Source organism: Panthera onca, chromosome B2, assembly GCF_046562875.1.
Source record: "Panthera onca isolate mPanOnc1 chromosome B2, mPanOnc1 haplotype 2, whole genome shotgun sequence".
NCBI classification, from domain to species: Eukaryota; Metazoa; Chordata; class Mammalia; order Carnivora; family Felidae; genus Panthera; species Panthera onca.
Genome location: NC_138343.1, coordinates 148,409,370 through 148,432,768, shown reverse-complemented (window position 1 = coordinate 148,432,768; position 23,399 = coordinate 148,409,370). Strand labels below are relative to the sequence as shown.

At 53.0% G+C, this 23,399-nt stretch overlaps 1 protein-coding gene across 1 annotated transcript; it reads left to right on the top strand.

The window, feature by feature from the left end:
- Window positions 1-636: 636 nt before the first annotated feature.
- On the top strand, window positions 637-9,940 carry MPC1 (mitochondrial pyruvate carrier 1). The gene is made up of 5 exons (XM_060617072.3): window positions 637-825; window positions 6,173-6,233; window positions 8,219-8,315; window positions 8,931-9,063; window positions 9,429-9,940. The coding sequence occupies exons 1-5, from the start codon at window positions 755-757 to the stop codon at window positions 9,451-9,453; spliced, it is 387 nt and encodes a 128-aa protein (XP_060473055.1). The 5' UTR covers window positions 637-754; the 3' UTR covers window positions 9,454-9,940.
- Window positions 9,941-23,399: the final 13,459 nt, after the last annotated feature.

Sequence of the window (23,399 nt, the reverse complement as noted above, 5' to 3'; positions counted from 1 at the left end):
CACCAACCGCCCACAGCAGTGTTGACATCCAATCTAGGCTCCTACCAGGGACTGCCTGCCGCCCGTCCCCTACACCTTCACCAAAAGGCATGGTGAGCTCAGTCGGTTAAGCAACCCATTCCGCGTCAGGTCATGTTCTCGGGTCCTTGAGTTCTAGCCCCGCGTCAGGCTCCCGGCCGTTCTCTGCGCAGGCAGCACAGAGCCTGCTTTGGATCATCTGTCTCCCTCTCTCTCTGCCCTTCCCCCCATCTCAAACCAGCAAATAAAAAAGCGGGGGAGGGGGGACAATTAAAAAAGAGACCCGAACGACCGAACCCTCCTGTCCCGCCTCCCCGACAGGGCGTACCCAGAGCGCACCCGGGCCGCCCACGCGGGCACTCCGGGCGCACCCCGGCCCGGCCAAGGTGCCCTTGCGGGTACGGCGACACAGACCCTAGGGCTGCCCCCACCGACCGCTACCTCCGCGCCAGAGGACTGCGGCGGCCGGGGCTGAGCCAGCGCCAGCCAATCCCCGGCTGGCCCCGGCCGTTTTACGGCAGCAGGTCCCAGCCAATCCGCGCCGCCGCCTCCCGCCCTGCGCCCTCCCATAGGCCGAGCGCCCGGCGGCGCGGCGCGGCCGTAAGGCGGAGCCGGCTGTCGTGACGCGGGCCCCGGGGGCGGGGGCGGCGTTCCCGCTGTTCGCTGGACTGGGTGTCATTGGGCTCCGAGGAGCGGCGGCCGGGGCACTGCGGGGTGTCTGGTGTCGGGCACGGCCATGGCGGGCGCGCTGGTGCGGAAAGCGGCGGACTATGTCCGGAGCAAGGACTTTCGGGACTACCTCATGAGGTGACGAGTCCCCCGGGCCAGACCTCCGGAACCCCCGAGGGCTCCCGGAGGTCGGGGTTGACGCCGCCCGGGACGCGGGGCCACGAGGGCGCGGGGGCCGGGCGGCGGGGCCAGCGGGGGTGGGGGTGGGGGGCAGCGGGGCGGGCTCCGGGCAGCGCCGAGGACCCTGGCCCTTGGCGCGGTTTCCTGGCCGGATGTCGCCTCACGGCACCTGCGGGGCAGCTGGGCGCCCAGGTGTGGGGCTGGGAGGGGCCGGCGGGAGGCGCCGGGAGAGCGTGCGCGCGTCCAGGACGCGGGCGCTGCTGCAGGTGCGCCGCAGGTGCGCGCGATCGCCCCTCCTGGAGTCCCCGCGATCACTTGTGCCGGGCCCCGCGCGCCTTTCCGTTTTCCGGCTTCGGAGGACTTTCAGTCTGAGCGGGGAAGGGAATCCAACCTCAAATATTTTTATGCACGAATATTCTGACGGCCAAAGTAAAGCAGCGCGTCTCCAAGGACATGCTTTTCCTTGCTCGATTTTCCCTTCACTCTTCCTTTCCAGTTAGAAACGAAGGGCATTTGCGGGTGAAAGGGCCCAAGACACACTTTCTACATTCTATTTCCATCTCGAGTCTTGAGACTGTTGCTTTTATTTCCGAATATTTAGTATAACTTTACGAGCTTTATATATTATTATATTATATTATATTATATTATATTATATTATATTATATCATATCAGCCAGATATTAGAGATGTTTAATTTTTTTTTAAAGTAATCTCTACACCCAAGGCGGGACTTGAATTCACAACTCCTGAGGTCAAGAGTTGCAGGCGCTACCCACCGAGCCAATCTAGTGCCCCCGAAACAGTTTTAAATATTTAGGAGTTTTAGTTTTGGTTTTCCTGTCTTGTGATTTTAAAACCTAGGTGTTGGGCTATGTTTTGTTTTGGGGGGGGGGGGGCGGGAGAATCCCAAGCAGGCTCCACGCTGGGTGAGCAGCTGGACCTGGGGCTCAGTCCCACCACCCTGAGATTCTGACCTGCCCCGAAATCGAGAGTCCCACGCATGACGGACTGAGCCACCAAGGCGCCCTTGTTTTGTTTCGTTTTGTTTCGTTTTGTTTTCCAATGGTGAATAGCGTGCTGAAGAGGCTAAGTGAGGACCACTGAGGACAAGTGAGTCCTGTAACCATCCAAAAGGTACAGCGCGAGGGCAACTGAACCTCTGCCAATGGGAAAAGAATTCCTTTTTAAGTCCTGAACTCTGCAAACACTGTTTACTCGTAATTTTACGGAGCAGCAGGGTGAGAGGTGCAATTCAGGCTCTCCTGTGATGAACTTGGAAACAAGCTTCACCCCCGGCTCTCCGTTAGGAGGTTTCTGTACTTAAGTAGGACGGTGATCAATGAGGACAGATGTTTCGTGCTGTGGAGCAGGGTGGTTTATCAGAGGAACGTGTTGCGGAAATCTGAGCAAGTAGTCCTGGGAGGGTCAGTTCTCAATCCTGCGGTTAAGTTTCTCTTGGGATGTTCCCTTTTTCCTACTGTTTTCTGCTTTGGATAATGGGCCTTCCTGATCATTAGGTACAGCAAAGGATAAAATTGTATGGAATAACTGAGAACAAAGTGGTCACACCTTATTCATTTAAGAAAAAATACTGATTTTTAGGTAACGTCCTATTACCTAAGAACAGTTTGTTAGATTTATTTTCGGGGCGCCTGGGTGGCTCAGTCAGTTTAGCGTCCAACTTTAGCTCAGGTCATGATCTCCCAGTTCGTGGGTTCGAGCCCCACAACAGGCTCTGTGCTGACAGCTCAGAGCCTGGGGCCTGCTCTTGATTCTTTGTCTCCCTCTCTCTGCCCCTCCCCTACTCGTGCTCTATCTCTCTCAAAAATAAACATTAAAAAAATGCTTTTAAAATATATTTTCAAGGAAGTGAGCCCTGCTTTTCTACTTATTTCTATTCTTATTTTTACTATTTTCTATTTCTGTCTTTTTTTCCTAGCAGTTAGGTTTCCCAGAGCCGGACTTTTTAACTCAATATTTTGATAATGGTTTAACCTTTCTTCCTAAGATTAACTTCTTGTGGTTTCCTGTGTGTATACTTTTTCCAGCGTTACTTTGAGTTAAGTCTTGACTAAATGAGGAAGAGAGTGGCAGTGCCCGGGGAAGAGTGCTGTCTCCTGGGGCAGCAGACGGAAGAGTGGCTCCTACTCAAGGGATCCCCAGCAAATCCAATCCCAGTGGGCCTCGGTTACCTGCCTGTGAAATGGGTTTAATGATCATGCCCTTTCTGGTTGGGTTGTTGGGAACATTAAACTGGATGAGGGATGTGAAAATAAATACTCAGACTCCCAATCACCATGCGATTTGTAATTTATATTCCGCTGTGTGTGTGTGTGATCAGAAACACTCTATACTGTCTGGAAAAGGTTAAAATCTTGTGAAGCTCTGTGACCCTGACCTGAAATGACTTCTGTGGACTGACTGGATGGAGCGAGATGCCAGGCTGGCTGTGTTTGCCCTGCTGCGGCTGTTGGCAGCAGTGGGGTTGCATGCCCCCCACAGCCGGGGGTGGAGGGCCACTGAACGGCTGGTATCAGAACTCTCACCAGGCGATCTTTCTTTGAGCTTTTTCTCCTAGAAAGAGAACCTGCTCCCCCTAGAACTTACAGGGGAAAGCTCTCCCTGTGTGTTCTCCCAAGCTGCTGTGCTTTGCAAATGAGAATTAAGCCCAGGGAAGAAAACCTCATCACCTCTCTCTTCCATCGGAAATGAGGGTCTGCACACCCTCACCTCCGCAGTGACTTGTTCTACCGACTTTGCACTCCCTACCAGCGGAAGATCTGGGTCCTTACGACCTACTGAGGGGAGACAGAGGTCTTCTAAACTAAAGCTGTTCCTGAATTTTTTTTTTTTAATGTTGTATTTATTTTTGAGAGAGAGTGCAAGTGGGGGAGAGGCAGAGTGAGAAAGGGACAGAGGATCTGAAGCAGGCTCCGTGCTCACAGCACAGAGCCCAGGGCGGGGCTCGAACTCAAGAACTACGAGATACGACCTGAGCTGAAGTCAGACGCTCAACCAACTGAGCCACCCAGGCGCCCCATAAAAATTATTTTAACAACACAGTTGAGTGTTTCAGCAAAAATATAAAATCCTATTTCATACAGATTATAAAATTCCGTCTGTCACATTGTATGAGTAAGATTGAAATGTCTTTCTTACTAATGTGGATTTCCAAGTGTATTTTAAAATGTTCATTTTTTTGCACCAAGCAACAGAAGTTAGGGAATAGGCTGTAGCTGTAGCAAGAGTGTGGACTTTGATTGGATATAGAATGGAAAAAAATGAAAGGCATTACGAAGACGTTTAAGTAGGGTCTTTTTTTTTTTTTAATGTTTTTATTTATTTTTAAGGGAGAGAGAGACAGAGCATGAGCAGAGGAGGTGCAGAGAGTGAGAGGGAGACACAGAATCCAAAGCAGGCTCCAGGCTCTGAGCTGTCAGCACAGGGCCCGATGTGGGGCTCGAACTCACAGACTGTGAGATCATGACCTGAGCCAAAGTCAGAAGCTTAACCAACTAAGCATCTTAGGCACCCCTAAGTAGGGTCTTAATATTAAGTAATTACTGACAGCTTTCGTCAGATGTGATTTATGGTAATGTCAGACCCAAGTGATGAGTTTGAACAGTGAGTTAGAATCCTGGCGCCCGTCATTTTTGGCTGCGTGGTCCTGGACAATTACTTATCTTTTGTGCTTTGGTAGCTGTTTGACAATATAGTATCATGCTTGGCAAAAGTAAGTGACCCATTTATTCTTTATTATTATGCCGTGTTGAATCCTCTGGGTTCTGATACTCTTTTTTTGGTGCCTGCTGTCTCTTCTCCGGCTGATTTTCTTACCCTAATGAGGATCTTGAATCAAGAACTTCCTGGATCTCTGTTATCTTTTTTTTTTTTTTAATCTCCAAAGTGGGTCTTGAACTCACAACCCGAGATCAAGAGTCGTGTGCCCTACCAACTGGAACTGGACAGGCACCCCTATCTTTTTTTTTTTTAATTTTTAAAAATTTTCTCATATACCTTCTTGATGGAGTAAAAGAAATTGCTTTTTGTTTTTCCTTTCTTCATTCTTGCTCCTGAATTTTGGCTAAGAAGAATGAATTAAGATTGAACAAGTAAATTCTGAGGTGTAAGGCATGTGCTTTAATGATTGAGTCAGTGACGGTCTGTGCAGATTTATTCTAGAGATTTACCCCCTTTCCTGAGAGAGGTGGATGGATGGATGGATACACACACACACACACAACACACACACACACACAGGTGTGTGTGTGTTGTGTGTTGTGTGTGTGTGTGTGTGTGTGTGTGTGTGTGTGTATACGTATATAGGGAGACACAGGATCTGAAGCAGGTTCCAGGCCCAGCTGTCAGCACAGAGCCTGACACGGGGCTCGAACCCACAAACCGTGAGATCATGACCTGAGCCGAAGTCGGACGTTCAACTGACTGAGCCACCCAGGTGGCCCTTGACGTATTTTAAATGGTACCGAGTTTAACGTTCAGAAAAAAAAAAATCACTGGAAAGTTTTTACTGTTCATTCATTCAACAAAGACTTGTTGAATGCGTGGCAAATGCTGGGCGCTGTTTGACGTTCAGAGTTTTAGAAGTGAACAGAGTGTAAAACTACTTGCCTGTCTTTAGGGGCTTTCCTTCTGGCGATAACCTGTTCCTAACGGCGAGCTCGCCGTTGCCGGAGCTGTGCGTCACCGCGTCTCTCTCCTGCTTGTCCTTTCCAGAGAAACGCCCCCCGTTCAGCCTGTGCCGTCCAGCCTGACGGCCGTGAGCGCTTCCGCTGTGGCCACAGTCCAAATGGGGTGTGCCCTGAATGTCTACACGCACCGGATCTCAGGAGCTTAGTACAAAAAAAGATTGTAAAATAGCCCATTCATAAGTTTCTCTCGATTACGTGTTCAGATTAAGATATTTCCGGTACGTCAGAATGAACTTAATAAAATCGACTTCTTTTGTTTTACTTTTGTGAACGTGGCTTCTGGAAATCTTAAAATTAACATGTGGCTGCTGCTAGTCACTTGCGTCACGTTTCTGCGGGACAGCTTCGCTCTGAGGCTTCAGCGTTAGACCGTGTCGTGAAACGGAGGTCAGCGCTGTTGCTGGGATTACCCCACGTCTCAGGGAGAGAAGAGTGTGCTTGCTCACCTGTGGCTCTGCTGCGGGAACCGGAGCGAAGCGGGAGGTCGCAGGAACCTGGAGGAACAGACGTCTTTCAAAGCAGCTGATCTCTCTCTCTCTCTTTTTTTTTTTCCATGTCTCTTGTCTGCGCCTTGGTGACTCCTCACCAAATAGTACGGTAAGAAAATTGTTCTCCTTCATTTCAGGCTTTTGCAGACTTTCTGCACTAACAGAGGTATGGACGGCAGGCCCGGCCGCCTTTGCTTGAGATAGCGTATCCAGCCACCGTGCCTGGTGGCTCTCCCGGTGTCCCCCTGGGTGACCTGGTCCACTCTGGGCGCTAACCCCTGGCAGGACCAGTGCCTCGACTGCTGAGCTGACGGGCGTGGGCCAAACACGTATTTCCAAACAGGGAAGTGACACCTAGAGGCGTGTACTAGGCGAAGGGTGCGTTACTGACTTTCCAAGGCTAGATCTCTTAGTGAACGAGTATTCAAGTTATTTTTACCTTTCATGTTCTTTTTAAGAAACAGTGTTCATAATCGAGTGTGTAGATAGCCTTCGACTTGCAGCGCTCTGCCTCACGCTTAAGTCCTCGCACCAGAATTTGTAATCCCGTCATTTGTGCGGACAACCCCAGGGCTGCTGGGGGTGTGGGATTTCTGCCCCGGTCTTGTCCGTGGCCCCAGCCGTGAGGGAAGACGCCTGTGTGCCCGGTGGGGGAAGCCCCTCCTAGGCAAACTCTGCAGGCTGTTCCAGCCCGGAGGCTGTGCGTGATAAAGTAGATACTGGGCCACCGCGCAGTGTGGAGCTGTGGAAAGATTAACTAGAAAAAGATGAAACTAGACCAAAGTGGAGAAAGGCCTGGTCAAGAAAGGAGGAAAGGAAGACACTGGGGTGGTAGCTGGAAAATGAAGGGACTCCCAGGAAAAGGACAGGTGGAGAAGGGAGGAAGATGGAGACGGAAGGCTGGGGGCCCTCCGTCACCAGGCGTCTGGGATGGAGGGGAGAGAAGGGACAGCGGCCACCCGTCATTCAGGTACTGAAGTTAAGGTTCTAGAGGTGTGTCTCACCCAGATAACATCCGGTCTAAAGACAAGAGGACTAGTTAGCCGCCCAGAACCCCAGAGATCGTTTGCACCTGCTGTGTCTAGCTTGCGGGGTCCTGACTCGGTTGTAGACTGTCAGTGCCTAGCGTCCCGGCCCCGCGGGAGCTCTGATGTTTCAGACCTAGCATGCGAAGTAAGCCCTGCAGAATGCTCTCCTGTCCGGCCAGGTGTCATTCTCCTCTATTTTTCTTGGATTTCCCTGGTCTCCCGCTGCTTATGGGAGTTTGGGTTCTAATGACTCCTGGTCGGTGTCAGAAACGGATTCAGCAGCCTGAATTTGTCTTAAATGCTTCAGCGGGCAGCACTGCACAGATTACTGCTTAATATTCTGAAAACTAAGAAGGGTGTTTAGCCAATGACGTGTGGTTTCTTTCATATTTTAAAGTGCTGAAAATTGCACATTCATAAAACAATTTTTAATGTACTGGAAAAGCCAGCAGCCAGTTTTATCAAATTGGGTGCCGCTGCTGTTAAACACGGGCAACTTCTTGGTTCTGGGGCGGCCGCGGTCACAGCGTGGCACGTAGGCGGGGCTTTGCCGTCAAGAGTAGTTTCCAACCTTAATTTCCTAGGATCTGGCAGTTCTGAGTGCGGATTTCCAGGCTCTCTGATCTTAATCTAGTTCACACAAGCTGAAAAGCAGGTTCTCCCCTCTTAGGGTACTTTCTTCAGAAAAAATACCCAATTTAGGATCTGCATGGTAAGAGATAGTGACAGATCTCTTAATGAGCATTTGAAGGGGGAGGGGGGCTGATAGATTTAAACATTACCTTGCGGAGGATAGTTGTAATGAGGTTTAAGTTGCGCCAGGAGGGCATGGGGTGAGAAGTTAATCGGATTGAAAGTTCTCTGGGCGGGGCATTCGGTTCCCTGGTGGGAAGCTGCCAGATATTTTCTGCCTCTGGGCTCGCCTCTGAAGAGCGGCCCATTTCTGGGCTGATCCTTGAACAGTCAGGGCCCGGATGTCAACTGGCCTGCAGGCCACGCACACGCGGTGAAGACCTGTCCTCACGCATTTCCATCATCTGCGTTATCACTTAACGGAGGGCTGCAGCTGTTCACGCCCGCCTTACCCTTTTCCTCTTCCCTTTCCCTCCTCTCATTTCTGTAGCACTTCTGGGGCCCTGTAGCCAACTGGGGTCTTCCCATTGCTGCCATCAATGACATGAAAAAGTCTCCAGAGATTATCAGTGGGCGGATGACATTTGGTAAGGATGCGACTGGGAACAGCTGGGGGGACTTCACGCATAGAATCACGCGGAACATGGCTCCCACGCTCCGCTGTTCGCAAGCGACCTATAGAGCGACACGGCGTTGGAACGGCGTTGCTTGTCCGTGGGGAGGAAAAAGCAGAGTTGTTTTGAAATATTTATCTAGAAAGTGTTGGGGTCCTGTGTGCCTTTCAGATGGGCACGCAACTAAAAACTGTCCTCTTGAACCTCTATTTGGAGGAAGTGCCTTTAAGTTTATCTGGAGCCCTGCTACTTGTCCTTAAGGTATTGCTGCGGGATTAAGTAGCAGTTCTTCCGGACGGTGGGCCGTAAACAGTTCTGGGGGGACAGGAAGTGGTCAGAGCTACTGGCCACTGCAGCCAACAGACTGTCCTTAGAGTGTTTAGTAAGTAAGGCACCAAGCGGCAGAGTAAAATGTAGGATGAGCTTCCCATTCACGGAAGCATTTAGGCAGTGACTTTCTTCATCTGCCACGAGTTTTAGCAGGAGAGATTCTTGTTCCGATTAAGGTGATTGAGCCCCGACCTCCGAGCACGCAGCTCGGGGTCTGCTGAGCCGTAAGTCATTGCCTCGCTTTGATGTTTCTGGCAGCTCTCTGCTGTTACTCCTTGACGTTCATGAGATTTGCCTACAAGGTGCAGCCTCGAAACTGGCTTCTCTTCGCCTGCCACGCCACAAACGAAGTCGCCCAGCTCATTCAGGGGAGTCGCCTTATCAAATACGAGTAAGCCCCTTCCGGTCTCATCACTTCCGTTTTGAGAAATTACGGAGAACGAAACTCAAATCTGGAGGCGTCGGGGGCACCGGGCGTGAGTGTGTGCAGAGATGATGCGTTAGCTGTGGGGGAAGCTGGACTCTGAGCAAAAATACGCTGTTGAAAAAAAAAAATATGCTGCCGAACTGAAAACAGTGAGTGCACTGCAGGTTTGCTTATTAAAACATGCAAATTAACAGGAAGTAGGGTATTGCTGTTTTCATAAAATTTTCGGTTTTAATAAATGTAAAGGTGTCTTCTCAAAGTCATCCAAGTTCTTGGAGGCCCCAGTGAAATTTGTCTCAAACTGAATTTCTCTTTGTGTTTATTTCCAGGATGACTAAAAAGGCATCGGCATAACAAGGGAAGATGAAAAACCAGCTGTTGGAAGGGAAGCTATGCCGCTGCTGAGTCAGTCTGCCTCACGATAGGCTCGCTAAGGAAAACAGGCTGGCTGGCTACTATTTTTACTAACCAGTTTTTCTAGAAATAGCTGAGAGTCCCGAAGCCAACTCTCTGCTGCCTTACAAGTACCGAATATTTTACTTGTCTTCATAAAGAGTAGCTCAAAATATGCAATCAATTTAGTAATTCCCGATGATGGTTTTATCTGCGGTAATATGTATAGTACCTGTTAGAATTTACTTAATGAAAAACCGACGAGAACATCGTTTGTAATTATTAGCATTTAAGTACTCAGAATTCTTAACTAATGACCACGAGACCGACGGCTGGCCACGTACTCCAATCTCATTGCCAATGTTTTGAAAAAGTGTGTATCTCCGTGCAGTGTGTATATTGAGCTGCTGGAACTTAATGGCAATAAATGATTTAAATATTTGTCAAACGAGTGTGATTAAGTATCTTGCTGGGCTAAAAAACCGCAGAACTAGAATGTCCCTGGAAAGAGCGTTGTGCGTAGAGTGGCGCTCCTGGAAAACGAGGAAGGTGGCCGGGGGACGGCGAGCCGGACGGCCAGTGTCGGGAAGGCGCCGGCGGTCACTCAGGACGCGCTCTTTCCCGCGGGCGGCGTTAGAAAGTGCACCCACGGGTGGCACCCGGAGCAGGCCGTGGGGTAGCTGATGGCGAGCCGAGCCGCGCCCCCGAGAGCCGTCGGGTGACAGCCCACAGCGGACAGGCGCGTGTCCCCAGCTCTGCGGGCGCCCGAGCAGGGGAGCCCATGGCCCAGGAGCCGCTCCGGGGAGTCGGCCGGGTGGGGGGAGGCCACAGCGCTCACCTCTCCCCACGGATGGCGGCACCGCTTTCTGTGGCAAAGAGCGGCAGGCGGATCCGAGTCATTTCTCGCTGTCACTCTCTTTAAAGGCGCGAGACCGTGGGCGGAGCGTTTTCACCCGTGCTCCCGTTTCCCCTCTGGAGGCGAGGGGGCGCCGCCTCCGGGGTCCCCTCAGGCCCGTTGCTCCGCACTTGACCCGAGCGGGGGTCGGGAGAGAGGACCCAGCGACGAGAGCCCGGACCGGCTTAGCGAAGTGAGAGCGCCAGGTTCCAGTCGTGCAGGTAACGTCGCTTGTGAGAACCCCAGACCGCGGGGTGTGGAAAGTGCCAGCTGGAACCTGCCTGGGGCTTCCGGCCGCCCTCCGGTGCCAGCCACCGCTGGCGTTCTGGTTTGGGATCTTCCTCTTTTAAAAAAGGTTTTGTTTCAATTTTACTTATTTAGAGAGAGCACGCACACACGCGGGGGAGGGTCACAGAGAAGCCGTGACAGAATCCCAAGCAGGGGCTGCAACATCATTGCAGAGCCCGATGTGGGGCCCGAACCCACAAACTGTGACATCGTGACCCGAGCCGAGATCAAGAGTCGGACGCCCAACCCACTGCGCCCCCGGGCGCCCCTGGGATCTTCCTCTTTCTTTTGTCCCTTGCAAGAATTCTCGTCCGCCCGTCTCACGTGCTACTGGGGAGCAAGGGCCTTTCCCGCCTCTGAAGGGACGGCTGTCCCGAGAGCCTCGGGGATCGTGGTGCAGACTCTGCAGACCTGAGAGCAGGAGGCCTGATGACACAGTTGCGCAGGCTGCCTCGGTGGGCCTGCCCATACACCTGAGAAGGCGGGCAGGGGCCAGCACGGTCCCTTCTCCAGCAGGTGTTCCTGACCTGAGACAGAAACCTGCAGGGGCGTCTGGGCGGCTCAGGTCACGATCTCAATGGCTCGTAGGTTCAAGACTCACGTCGGGCTCTGTGCTGACAGCACGGAGCCTGCTTGGGATTCCCTCTCTCTCTCTCTCTCTCTCTCTCTCAAAAATAGACGAATACATTAAAAAGAAACCTGCAGATGGACACAGAGGAACACATGGGATGAAGGTCCATGCAGACGATGCAGAAGTTGCATGGGGGGGGGCAGTACTGGGTGCCCTAGGGTTGCAGGGAGGCTCACCATCCTGGGGAAAGGAGCGAGGGACCAGGAGGGGACACCGATCCTGTCCCTGGCTCCCTCAGAGGGTCTGAAGCTCCCAGCCGTCTGCCTTCTCTGTGCAGAGCCGAGTGCTTGCGGGTCGGAGGGAGGGTACGGGCGAGACCAGAAGGTGTGAAGCTTTCCACTGCGGGGCTCTGGGTCCTGGTCTCACCCAGATCAACACCGATGTGAGAAAGTACGTTCCAGAGCAGAATTCCTCTGTTTTTGTTCTTGTTGTTTTCAAGCTTCTTGGTTGCTTTAAAATGACCAGTGTCTATCAGCAGCAGAAAGGACACTTCCCACAAGTGGGCATCCAGGTCGCCGGTGATCCTTGTCAGGAGAAGACCGACCGGTTAGCCGTCACTCTGCTCTCGGGCGGTGGCAGCCTTCCAGGCGGCAAGGACTCCGAGGCCTGGGCCGGCTCCCGCCCGTACTGCTTTCTTCCTGGGGATTGGCACGCCTCTGCCTCCTAGGGACATCTGCGGGATATTCTCACGAAAGGCGGCGTCGGGTCCGTGCCCAGGGCCATGTGTGGTGGACACACTGCTGGTGACGTTTGTACAGTCACCACAACACGAGTCAGCCCTCCAAGTGGTAGTGGCCCCACGAGAAAACACAGAGACAGGACGGGGTTGAAGCAAAACTCGGTTACCCAAAAAAGCCCAGAAATACATGCTCAGAATGTTTAATGCCTGCACGTGACCATCTCTAAAGGTAACACACAAGGGCTCCCGAGTATTTTTTGTTTTCCGGTAGCAGAATACACGGATGCACGTGTGCTGTGACCAACCTCCAAGGTGAGGCTGGCACCAGCTGTCCGTGCTCACGTGCTGTGGTGGCTTCAGGCATCTCCCTTCTTGCTGTGACCACCCCGTGGGGCGGAGGTGACCATCGTCGAGCGCTTCCTGACTGCGCGCCACAGACAGCGGGGGTCCTGGCGTGGCGGCTCAGGGCGAGAACGGCCACTGCCAGCTTGAGGAAACCGGACCCTCAACGGCCTTTTGTTTCCTAATCCTTCCTCCGCAGGCGGCTGGCACCGTGCCCTCGGCCACACGCCCGCCCGGCGGGACCCAGGCTGGGCTCGTTCGTCTCCGTCCTCTTCCACTTGGACCTTGGCTTCCCAGGTGCGTTGCGGGGTCCGTCTGGATGGCGCGTTTACACGCTAGTGAGAAAGTGAGCGTGGGCCCTGGCATGTCGACATTGCATCACTTGGAAGTCACTTGGATGGCCTCAGAGATAATGGCCACATCATCTAAAGCAAAGCCCGAGTTACCTGGCACTGGAGCCCTTGCGGGAGAGCAGCGGCAGGGGTCCGTGCAGAAAGGGGCCGCTCCGGGCAGGAAAACCCCCAGAAAGCCCCGGCCTCACTGTCAGCCCCCAGGCACCTGCTGAGAGCTGAGCTGAGCCGGGCGGGCCCACAGCACTCCCAGGGTTTTGCTGGTTTGGGTGGAGGTGACAGGAACCTCGGGAGGGTGGCACGAGGAGGATGAGCCCCTGGCAGCTTGACTACGAAAGGACACAGCTGCTTTACCTACGGGCACAGCAAGTGATGTTCCTTGGCCCGTTAGCCAACATCCGCCATATTCCTAACGAACCCTGGCGGAACTGCTTTCAGGGGCTCTGGAAGGTCTGTCTGCGGCAGATGGGACCATATCGCAGCCCCGCCTGGACATTCCCACCGAAACCAACAGGTGCGTGGTGCTGGTTAAATGGTGGTTTTCTATTTCTGTTTATCAGCAGGACGCTCACTTACAAACACAGCCCTACTGAAACGGCAGGATACGTGCTCCACTCTTTCCTTTTTCACTCGATTTTATTTTATTTTAAAAAATTTTTTTTATGTTTATTTATTTCTGAGACAGAGAGAGACAGAGCATGAGTGAGGGAGGGGCAGAGAGGGGGAGACACAGAATCTGAAGCAGGCTCCAGGCTCTGAGCTGTCAGCACAGAGCCCCACGCGGGGCTCGAACCCACAGACCGTGAGATCATGACCTGAGCCGAAGTCGGACGCTTAACCCACTGAGCCACCCAGGCGCCCCGAGTTCACTGCCATTGCTCAGGTTTGTTTTAAACGTGAAGGCTTTTGCAGTTCTTGGAGCTGATAGTTCTGAGGGCGTGGTAGCTTTGGGCCAGTTTTCTCAGTGCAGGAAATCGGGGGTCAGCCTGCGAGCGCACTTCGAGGTGACAGGCCCATCTGAGCAATGCGATCTCTACGAGCGCAGTAGCCACATGGGGAGGGAGGGGGCACGCGTGCCCAGGGCGTGCTCGCGGAGTCGCTTGCCTGAAGTGCTCTGCCCCGGGCTCTGATCCGTTTCTCTCCGCCAGAGGCAGAGACGCACCCTTCCCTGGGCTGACCCTTCCCCAGGCTGACAGCCAAGTGCGGCCGAAAGTGGTGTCACTGTGACAGTGGTCTTGGGTTTTTTTGTTTGTATTTTTAAGTACACAACTATAGTCCTTTAAAGGTCTTAAGTACAGGGGCGCCTGGGTGGCTCAGCCGGTTGAGCGACCGACTTCGGCTCACGTGTTCGTGGGTTCGAGCCCTGCCTGGGACTCTGTGCTGACCGCTCGGAGCCTGGAGCCTGCTTGGGATGCTATGTTTCCCTCTCTCCCTGCCCCTCCCCCGCTCCTGCTCTCTCTCCGTCTCTCAAAAAGAAATGAATGTTAAAAAAAATTTTTTTTAAAAAGGTTTGATTCTGTCCATCTCCCTAGAATCTCCCAGAGCAAGGTTAAACGGACTCCCACGAAGTCAGGAGGCTGTTCAGAGAGAATTGTTCGGATTTACACGACGTGAGCCTCGGCGCGCAAGTACATAGCCTGGTCCGTGGAAACCGTGGGTGCCACGGGCATTTACGGACAGAAGTCAGAAAGGGCAGGCACGAGGTAGAACTTTCACATCGGGACGAGAGTAGACAGTTGAACTGTGTAGGTCGGTGACAGCACTAGAAACGAAGTGGGAAAAGGTAGAGTTGACTTGTTTGGGCCAGAACTCATCAGTCCTCACAGTGACACTGCTTTTGGCCACACTTGGGCGTCAGCCCGGGGAAGGGTCGGCCCGAGGCCACTGCAAGGCTAACGTGGGCGGTAGGGAGTTTCACCGCAGCGTTTGCTTTTGGCCGAGAGAAACGTGTCAGAGCCCGGGGCAGAGCACTCGGACAGACGATCCGGGAGCACGCCCTGGGCACGCGTGGCCCCTTCCTCCCCAGTGGCTGAGGCACTTTGCACAGAACAGAGAAAACGGAGACTATCAACACAGTAATAGAGTGGTCAGCGGACCCAGTCTTTCAAGTTCTTCTGCATTTCGGTTCAACCACACTCCACTTCCTCCTAAAAGCCTTGCTAATTAAGAATTATATAACTTAGGGGCGCCTGGGTGGCTCAGGCGGTTGGGCGTCCGACTTCAGATCATGATCTTGTGGTTTGTGGGTTCGAGCCCCGCGTCGGGCTCTGTGCTGGCAGCTCGGAGACTGGAGCCTTCTCTTGATTGTTTGTTTCCCTGTTTCTCTGCCCCTCCCCTGCTCATTCTCTCTCTCTCAATCTCTCTCTCTCTCTCAGAAATAAATATTTTTTAAAATTTTTTAAAAGAATCCTAACTTGATGATTTTCTGTCGTAGTTTGCAGAAGTTGCTGCACAGAGTAAGTCTTTAAAAACGCCTGGGGTGTGTCAGACCTGAGGGGCGAGGAAGGCATCTCAGCAAGTGCTTTTTCTAGACTGATCTGAAAGCCCTCTGGTTCAATGAGGTGACGTCTCAGTAAATAGAAGGCTTACGATGTTTTTAAAGCAGTCTGAAAAATGCTGGACGCATAAGGGAGAACTCTGCCAATTTCATTATTTTCTTTTAATATTTATTTTGGGGACAGCACAAGCAGGGGAGGGGCAGAGAGAGGGGGGACCAGGATCGGAAGCAGACTCTGCACCAACAGGCTGACAGCAAGAGCCGACGCGGGACTCGGACTCATGACCACAAGGTCCTGACCTGAGCCGAAATCGGATGCTCACCCGACTGAGCCACCCAGGTGCCCCTGCAAATTTCATTTAAAACTTCAAGGTCTTCCTTTTCGTCTGGAAAGGAGACTTAGACAAGCCCTCCAGGGAACTGTTTTTCCGTGTTGATGTCTCAGGGTAGGCGTGACATCTTGGGTCTATCTGGGTCACCCAGACGACAGGCAGTTCCGAAATCTCTGTGGTTGGACGGCAGGCTCCCTGGGGATCGTGGGGAGTGAATGTTTGTCATAAACCGAGGCCCAGAAGGATTCAAACAGCCTTCGCGTATTTTCGGAAGTTCCCAAACTTCCTGTTTATCGGCTCTGCCTCCCGAGGCGCCTCCCCGGTGCCAGGCAGGTGCCAACCGGGCGCTCCCACGCCCTGCTTCCCTCTGGAGGCGAGCGTCCCCAGGCGGGCTCTCCTAGAGCATCTGCCTCCCTGGCCCACGCAGCTCCTGCCTGAAAACCACATGTGGTCTGGCAGCAGCCGCCAGGCAGGGAGCTGGCAGGGACCCTGGGGCTGGCTCTCTCGTCCTCCCCGTCCAGGGCGCGGGTCACAGGCTGGCCCGGGACACACGCCCCGTCTCCGCGCTCCTCCCGTTCCACACCACCCTGTGACTGACCTCACAGCCCGTAGTCGACCCTCTTCTGCTTACGCTGGCCAGAGCACGTTGCGTCCGCAATTAAGGACTCGACCGACCTCGCACAGGAGCACGACTTCTTCCTCCCCGTGTCCGCCATTCCCGACGAGAAATTAGCAGAGGCCACAGGCATCTGGAAATACCTTTTACAGTTACTAGAATGCAATGCCTCCTTAGGGAAGACCAGAGGCCCGGGCCCAGAGACTCTTCTCCATGCCTTAGCTCCTGCAAGTGCTCAAAACTTAAAGCCTACTGCAGACACAAGACGGAATGTCTCCTTAAAAGCTGCAGTGATAAATCTCAAATGGACTGAATGGCTCCTGTTGGCAGGATAAGTGTGTCTCCGCCTTTGGCTACAATAAAAGCCTGAGGGATTAGGGCGGAACTCACTGGAACTCACTGGAACGTAGATGGGGGGAGGGAGGAGAGAAGGAGGGAGTAGTTCAAGCATAAAGAACGCAAAGAAGGCCAAGCAGGGATGACAGAAAAACCACACGTGGGGGTAGTATAGCAAAGCCCAAGAATATCAGATGCAAAAGGAAAGTTCTAAAACCTTCCAGAGAAAAGGAATAGACCATCTATAAATAGGATGACAAACAAACCTATGAATAAATAAACCGCGTGTCTTAGTTTACCTACAACCTTCCCGGTTTGCACCTCCCGTCCAAGCTTAATTATTAGTAGCGTCCCGCTCACTCAAAAGTGTCCTGGTTAAATGATGAATTATTTCTTCACTCTACCTACCAAGGGCTAAAAAGGTTGATAAATGCTATGTGAGGATAATGGTATATAATGCTTGTAATGTGTTAAAAGGAAAGTTCTGAGTGTTAAATTTCTTATCCAAATTGTCATTCAGATGTGAGAGTATAATATACATTTTCTCACTCACATAAAGCCTCAAACAATTGCCACACGTGGGAAATGCTCTTGAAGGAAGCACTCGGGTCAGAAAAGAAAGGAATCCAGGAGATTGTTACAGAGACACGGGATTCAGGGTGATCAGACAGCTACGGACAGTCCACTACAGGATCACAGCAAAACAGACTGTGTCTACCACACCGGCTCTGTGGACAGACAACCACGGAGTGGAGGGGACCTCTGGCCTCGAGACAGCGAGGGCCTGAGGCTCGTAGCCCGACACCCGGTGAGGAATTACCTCCTGCCGACAGCAACGCATGTGAGCTGGGGGGTGGTCCTCCCTCAGCCCAGCCTTCAAGTGAGACCGCGGCCCTGCCCTCCGGCCTGTCTGCAGCCTCGCAGGGGAGACCCTCGCCGATGGCTGTGCCACGCTGCTCACAGACTCTTGACCACAGATGCCGTGCGATGGTCAATGGTCGCTGTTTTAAGCTACCACATCTGGAGACATTTGTTGCACAGCAGTACAGAACTTATAATTGCAAGTTATGTATATACGTGCATTAGGTTAATCATCACAGCATCGGGGCGCCTGGGTGGCTCGGTCGGTTGAGCATCCGACTGCGGCTCAGGTCATGATCTCGCAGTTTGTGGGTTCGAGCCCCGTGTTGGGCTCTGTGCTGACAGCTCAGGGCCTGGAGCCTGCTTCGGATTCTGTGTCTCCCTCTCTCTCTGCCCCTCCTCCACTTGCACTCTCTCTCTTTCTTAAAAATGAATAAACATTAAAGAAGATTTTTAAAAATCATTACAGCATTGTTTTGTATTGAAAAATTATAGAAAGAGTAGTAGTCATTGAGAAAACTTTGCAACATAACATAGTATTTGGCTGGTGTAACAAAAAAGAGAGAGGGGCACCTGGATGGCTCACTTGGTTAAACGTCCGACTTTGGCTCAGGTCAGGCTCTCACACATTTGTGAGTTCAAGCCCCAGGTCAGGCTCTGTGCTGACAGCTGGGAGCCTGGAACCTGCTTTGGATTCTGTGTCTCTCTCTCTCTGTCCCTCCCCCACTCACTCTCTGTCTCTCTGGAACCTGCTTTGGATTCTGTGTCTCCCTCTCTCTCTCTGTCCCTCCCCCACTCACTCTCTGTCTCTCTTTTTCTCAAAAATAAACATGAAAAAAATTTTTTTTAATTAAAAAAATTTTTTTTATGTTTAATCATTTTTGAAAGACAGAGACAGAGCACAAGTAGGGGTGGGGCGGAGAGAGAAGGGGACACAGAATCTGAAGCAGGTTCCAGGCTCCAAGCCGTCAGCACAGGGCGCGATGCGGGGCTCGAACTCACGAACTGCGAGATCATGACCTGAGCGGAAGTCCGACGCTCAACCTACTGAGCCACCCAGGCGCCCCTAAAAAATTTTTTTTGAAAAGAGAGCTGGAGGGTGGGGGGAGAGAAAAGTCTCTAAGAACTGATATTGTCTGATTTCAGGATATATTGTTAAGTGAAAAAAGCCAACACGGCATCCTCATGTAAGAAGGAAGGCCGTGGGAGAGTGTACATGCATCTGATCTTTTCTGTAAACGAAATACAAGAAGCATAAACCAGGAATTAATGCGGAAACCTACCTGCAGGGGGTGGGGGGGTGGGGAGGACGGCAGGAGGGGGACGGAAAGGAGGAAAAGAGGCTGAGTGTGCTTGGGTACAGTCCTCTTAGAACAACTCTCCCCAAAATAAATACTTCAGCCGGGCCGTGGGGGACCCCATTTGGGGTAGCACTAAATGGCCTTCCGCGCACATGGGTGAACCACATAACCGCATGGGGGGGGGGCGGGGAGAAAATAACTAACATGTATCCGTTTGGAGCACGGTGTACCGACTGCCCATTGTGAAGCTGCACACAAATCCTGTACTCTCATCGGGAAATGTGTTTTCCACCACGGTGCGGGCAAGAAATTCTGAAACGATGCGGCGTTGAATCTAGCAAATACCTAGCTATGCTGTGGTTTCTTATTTGCAGAACAGATGACGCAAAAAAGGCAAGGTGGGAGGCATAAGAAAGAGCTCGTGATGTGAGTGTATACATCTATATAACATATATGTATTTATCGTGTATTATATATTATGCATATAAATGTAATCTATGTACATACACACACACACGTACACGTGTATCTGATTCCCCCCGCTCGGGTGGCCTAGAGGCTAGGTCCCCCGGGGATAACGTGCACACCCAGAACTCGGCCAGACATCCGTTCATAAATATGAATTTCCGGGAAAAGAAACCGGGGCTCCCCGGTAAACGGTGGACTCCAGGTGGGGTGGGGAAACGCACGATGAGTCCGGCACATCTTATGGTGCCAGAAATGAAGGAAGCCCTCAAAAAACGATGAGGGCATATTGAAGGAACACGAGAGCCGGCTTGCGGCGCTCCCAGTCTGGGAAAATCTGAGCAACAAAACCAGTAACGATGGCAATTCCTAACTCCAGAGTAAAATAAAGACCCAGAAGTCCACAGTCCTATAACTGAATAACGAACGGAATGAATGAGTGAACACACACACCGATGCATGCGTACACGGGGGAGGAGGGGCCTCTATTCCTTAGAATGCCCCAAGATAGATTTTAAAACAGTTTTTAATGTTTATTTTTGAGAGACACAGAGAGAGCACGAGCGGGGTTGGGGCAGAGAGAGAGGGAGACACAGAATCGGAAGCAGGCTCCAGGCTCCCGGCCATCAGCCCAGAGCCCGACGCGGGGCTCGAACTCGCGGACCGAGAGATCGTGACCTGAGCTGAAGTGGGACGCCTAACCGACTGAGCCGCCCAGGCGCCCCTGCCACAAGTATTGAGTAGCTGATGGAAGTTTCCGGCAGGCAGCGCCAGTCGTAATGGGCGTGGGCCAGTCATCATTGATGGTAAATTCAAGGCGAAATGATAGGCACACCGTCAGTAAATCTCCTCATCGGTCACAGAGGGGAAAACAGCAAGGCTCCAGTGAAGGACTCTGGCGGATGGCCCCCGACCCAAGGGATCCAAGTCAGCCGTGTCTGTAACATTTCTGCACACCCCGCTTCCGGGCGGGACGCGCCAAGGAGCCCGCGGGCGCCACTCTTGCCAAAGGGCCCGACCTCAGCCGAATCATGGGGAAATCCCAGATCATCCCCAGACAAGGGGCAGGTACAAAATCACGGGCCACTACTCTGCAAAAGCGTTAAGGGTGTGAAACATCAGGACTGAAAAGCCGCCCCGGGCTGGAGACCCCGGGGCCCGAACAGAAGCTGGAGGCCAGGCCCGCACCTGCCAGCGGCGCGCGGACGGGACAGCTGCGGAGATAGAGCGCCACCTGCAGATTAGCGGGCGGCACTGCATCAGCGTTCACTTCCTGGTCCAGATCCCTGCGGTCCCGTCATGTAGGAGGTTCACGTCAGGCAATTAGGGGAAAGGCAGAAGCAAACTCTACTTACGTTTGCGACATTTGGGGGAGGCCAAAACTATTCCGAAAGGAGACATCCTGCAGGACAAAGGGGAGCTACTCCCAGCATGATGGCCTTGCGGTAACGATCGTATGCGACGCGCTTCAGGTGCTCTAGGCCCTTTGCAGGTCTTATGTCCCCCCTTCCACATAAGGACAGCGGATACAGAAGGGGAACCAGCATGTCAGATCACTCACACAGCACGGTTTCAGGGTTGGAACCGGCTCTTCAGGTCCAGAAGCTACCGGCTAACCCCTACGCAGTGCCCTGAATGGCAGTTCCCAGTTTTCATCGTGGACCATTCGCCAAATCGACAAGTTCTGCCGTGGTGACTGCCACGGCCACCGCGCTAGCTGGGATGCTGGTCTCAGCCCAGGTCCGCGAGAGCAGTGCACGTGATGGGGGTCTGCCATGGCGGGGGCCAGAGCTGGTGGCCGGGAAGGATTCTTGAGACGTCTTCGGTGCAGAAAGGTGATTTTATTAGAGCATGGGGACAGGACCCGTGGGCAGGAAGAGCCGGCCCAGGATCATGAGGAGAGACTATGCTATGCTATGGGGCTGTGCCGTGGGGCGGGGGGAGGTAAAGTCCAGGGGAAGTTTCCAGTGAGACTTTCACAGGCTAAGGAAGACTCACAGGATGTGGAGGCCTAGCTATTGTCAAGCTAAGGTTGGCCAAGCATTAACGTTAAGACTGTAGGGAGTTCCGGGAGAAACGTTACTCTCTGCCTGCCTCAAGTATCTGCCAGTGGGCTGTGGGTTATTAGGAAGTGTAATTTTACCTGCCATTTCCTTCTGCCTTTCTTCCCCACATCCCAAGCATCCGTCATCCAGCAGGCATCCCTAACCAGAACTCAGAGGACACCAACTAGTCAGGGAAAAGAACTGTCATCTGTCAAAGCAGCACAGCCAGGATGGAGACGTCCTTCCACAAAGCCTGTGACACAGAGTTGTTCCCGTGGGGGGGGGGGGGGGGGGGAGGCTCTGCTCTTCCTCTGGCCACAGAAAAAAGTAATTAAGGAGGTGGAGGCTTCTGAATATGAGAGAGAGAGGGAAAGAGAGAAACGTGGGAGGGAAGGAAGGAGAGGAGGGGAGGGGTGAGAAAGAAGGAGAGGGAGAAAGAGAGGAAGAAAGGATGGAAGGAAAGAGGGAGGGAGGAAAGAGGAAGGAAGGAGGAAAGAAGGAGAAAGGAGGAAGGAAGGAAGGAAGCAAGGAAGGAGGGAAGGAGGGAGGAAGGGAGAGGAGAAGGGAGGGAGGGAGGAAGGAAGGAAGGAGGGAGGAAGGAAGGAACAAGGGAGAGAGGGAGGAAGGAAGGAGGGAAGAAGGGAATGGAGAGAGGAAGGAAGGATAAAATCTCCTACGCCATCCACCTGTCTGCAGGGATAACTCCACTGTCCCCCTCTGTCAGTTGAGGCCTCTCAGGGACACAGGCCCGTGCGGGAAGGGACCTCCCTGGGCTTCCAACGAGCCTGCGGCAGTTGAACAGCGCAGACAAGGGACAGATTTGCCCTTTCCCCAGGTCTGAGACTATTTTGTGGCTGCGTGACGCCATCTTGTGGCCTCACAAGACTGGAAAGCTGAGGTCACGAGCGATCCATTGATCACGTCCAGCTACTTGTTGTTGTAAAAAGTATACAGACACCTTTCCAAACACATACACCCTCCTATCGGAGCATCTGTCTTTTCTCCTAACGCATCTATGAGAATGGAGGGCAGAGAGCTCGCAGACATGTCAGGTGCGGGGTCCGGGCCAAGTGCAGGGGCGGGGGAGGGGGAGCAAAGGCGGAGGGAAGGTGCTGAGATTGTACCACCTGCATTTTTTGCTTGCGCCCAACCCCGTCGCAAGAGCGATTAACAAGTGACCCCGATGCAAAAAGCAAGAGTCGACCCCGTACCTCGCTTCCGCCTCCTTAGCTGTATGAATGGGAAAGGCAGCTGGGCAGCTCGGAGGCTGTTCCCACCGGGGATGACTCCTGAGAACCGGTCCTCTCCGCCTCCCACCCAGGCCCACCGACACGGGTTCTGGAGTCATTTGCCCGCCTCCCAACCAGCAAAAAAACTGCAAAGTGGGCGCCTGGGTGGCTCAGTCGGTTGAGCGTCCGACTTCGGCTCGGGTCACGATCTCCTAGTTTGTGGGTTCGAGCCCCGCACGGGGCTCTGTGCTGAGAGCTCGGAGCCTGGATGGAGCCTGGATGGAGCCTGGATGGAGCCTGCTTCCAATTCTCTCTCTCTCTCTCTCTGCCCCTCCTCCGCTCGTGCTCTCTCTCAAAAATAAACAAACACTACAAAAATTTTCTTTTTAAGCAAACAGAACAAAACAATCCACACACGATCACAGAAGTGAGTGACCACACTGCCACACGGGTGGGGGTTTATCCAACGACGGGTTTATCGAAAGCATCATTCACTGCTGGACCACGTGACACGAAGCAGGCGTCGTTCTGAGATCCCCACTTGTCCCGTTTAATCCTTGCAACATTCCCGGGATGTCACTTCTATTACGATCCCCAATTTACCGAGAAGAAAACAGGAAAATGGACTGGACCGCTCATGTTTAAGGACAGTCGGATTCAAAGACAGACGGCCCCCAACATTGTAACAAGCGGTTGCTAAGCTGTCCCTGAAGTAACTTCCTGGCCTCCAGCCTCAGCTTCAAGAACGTGCAGGCTGCTGGTATACGTCCGTCCATGCTTTTTGTCCCCAGCGCTTGCCACAGAAGCCCCACGTGCCCCTTGCAAGTCCCCCAGGCGGTTGGTCAAGCTTTCAGGCCACGCGCATCTCCCCGGCCCCGGCCCAAGGCCCCAGCCCGAGTCGGGGCAGTTGCCGACCTTGTCTTAGCTCCCACACTGACCTCACAGGGGGCAGCGCCGCGGTGCTCCCTGTCCCCTGTCCTCGGTCACTAGGCTGTCCCCTCTCACCTGTAACCTTGGATGAGCCACCTGAAGCCGGTCGA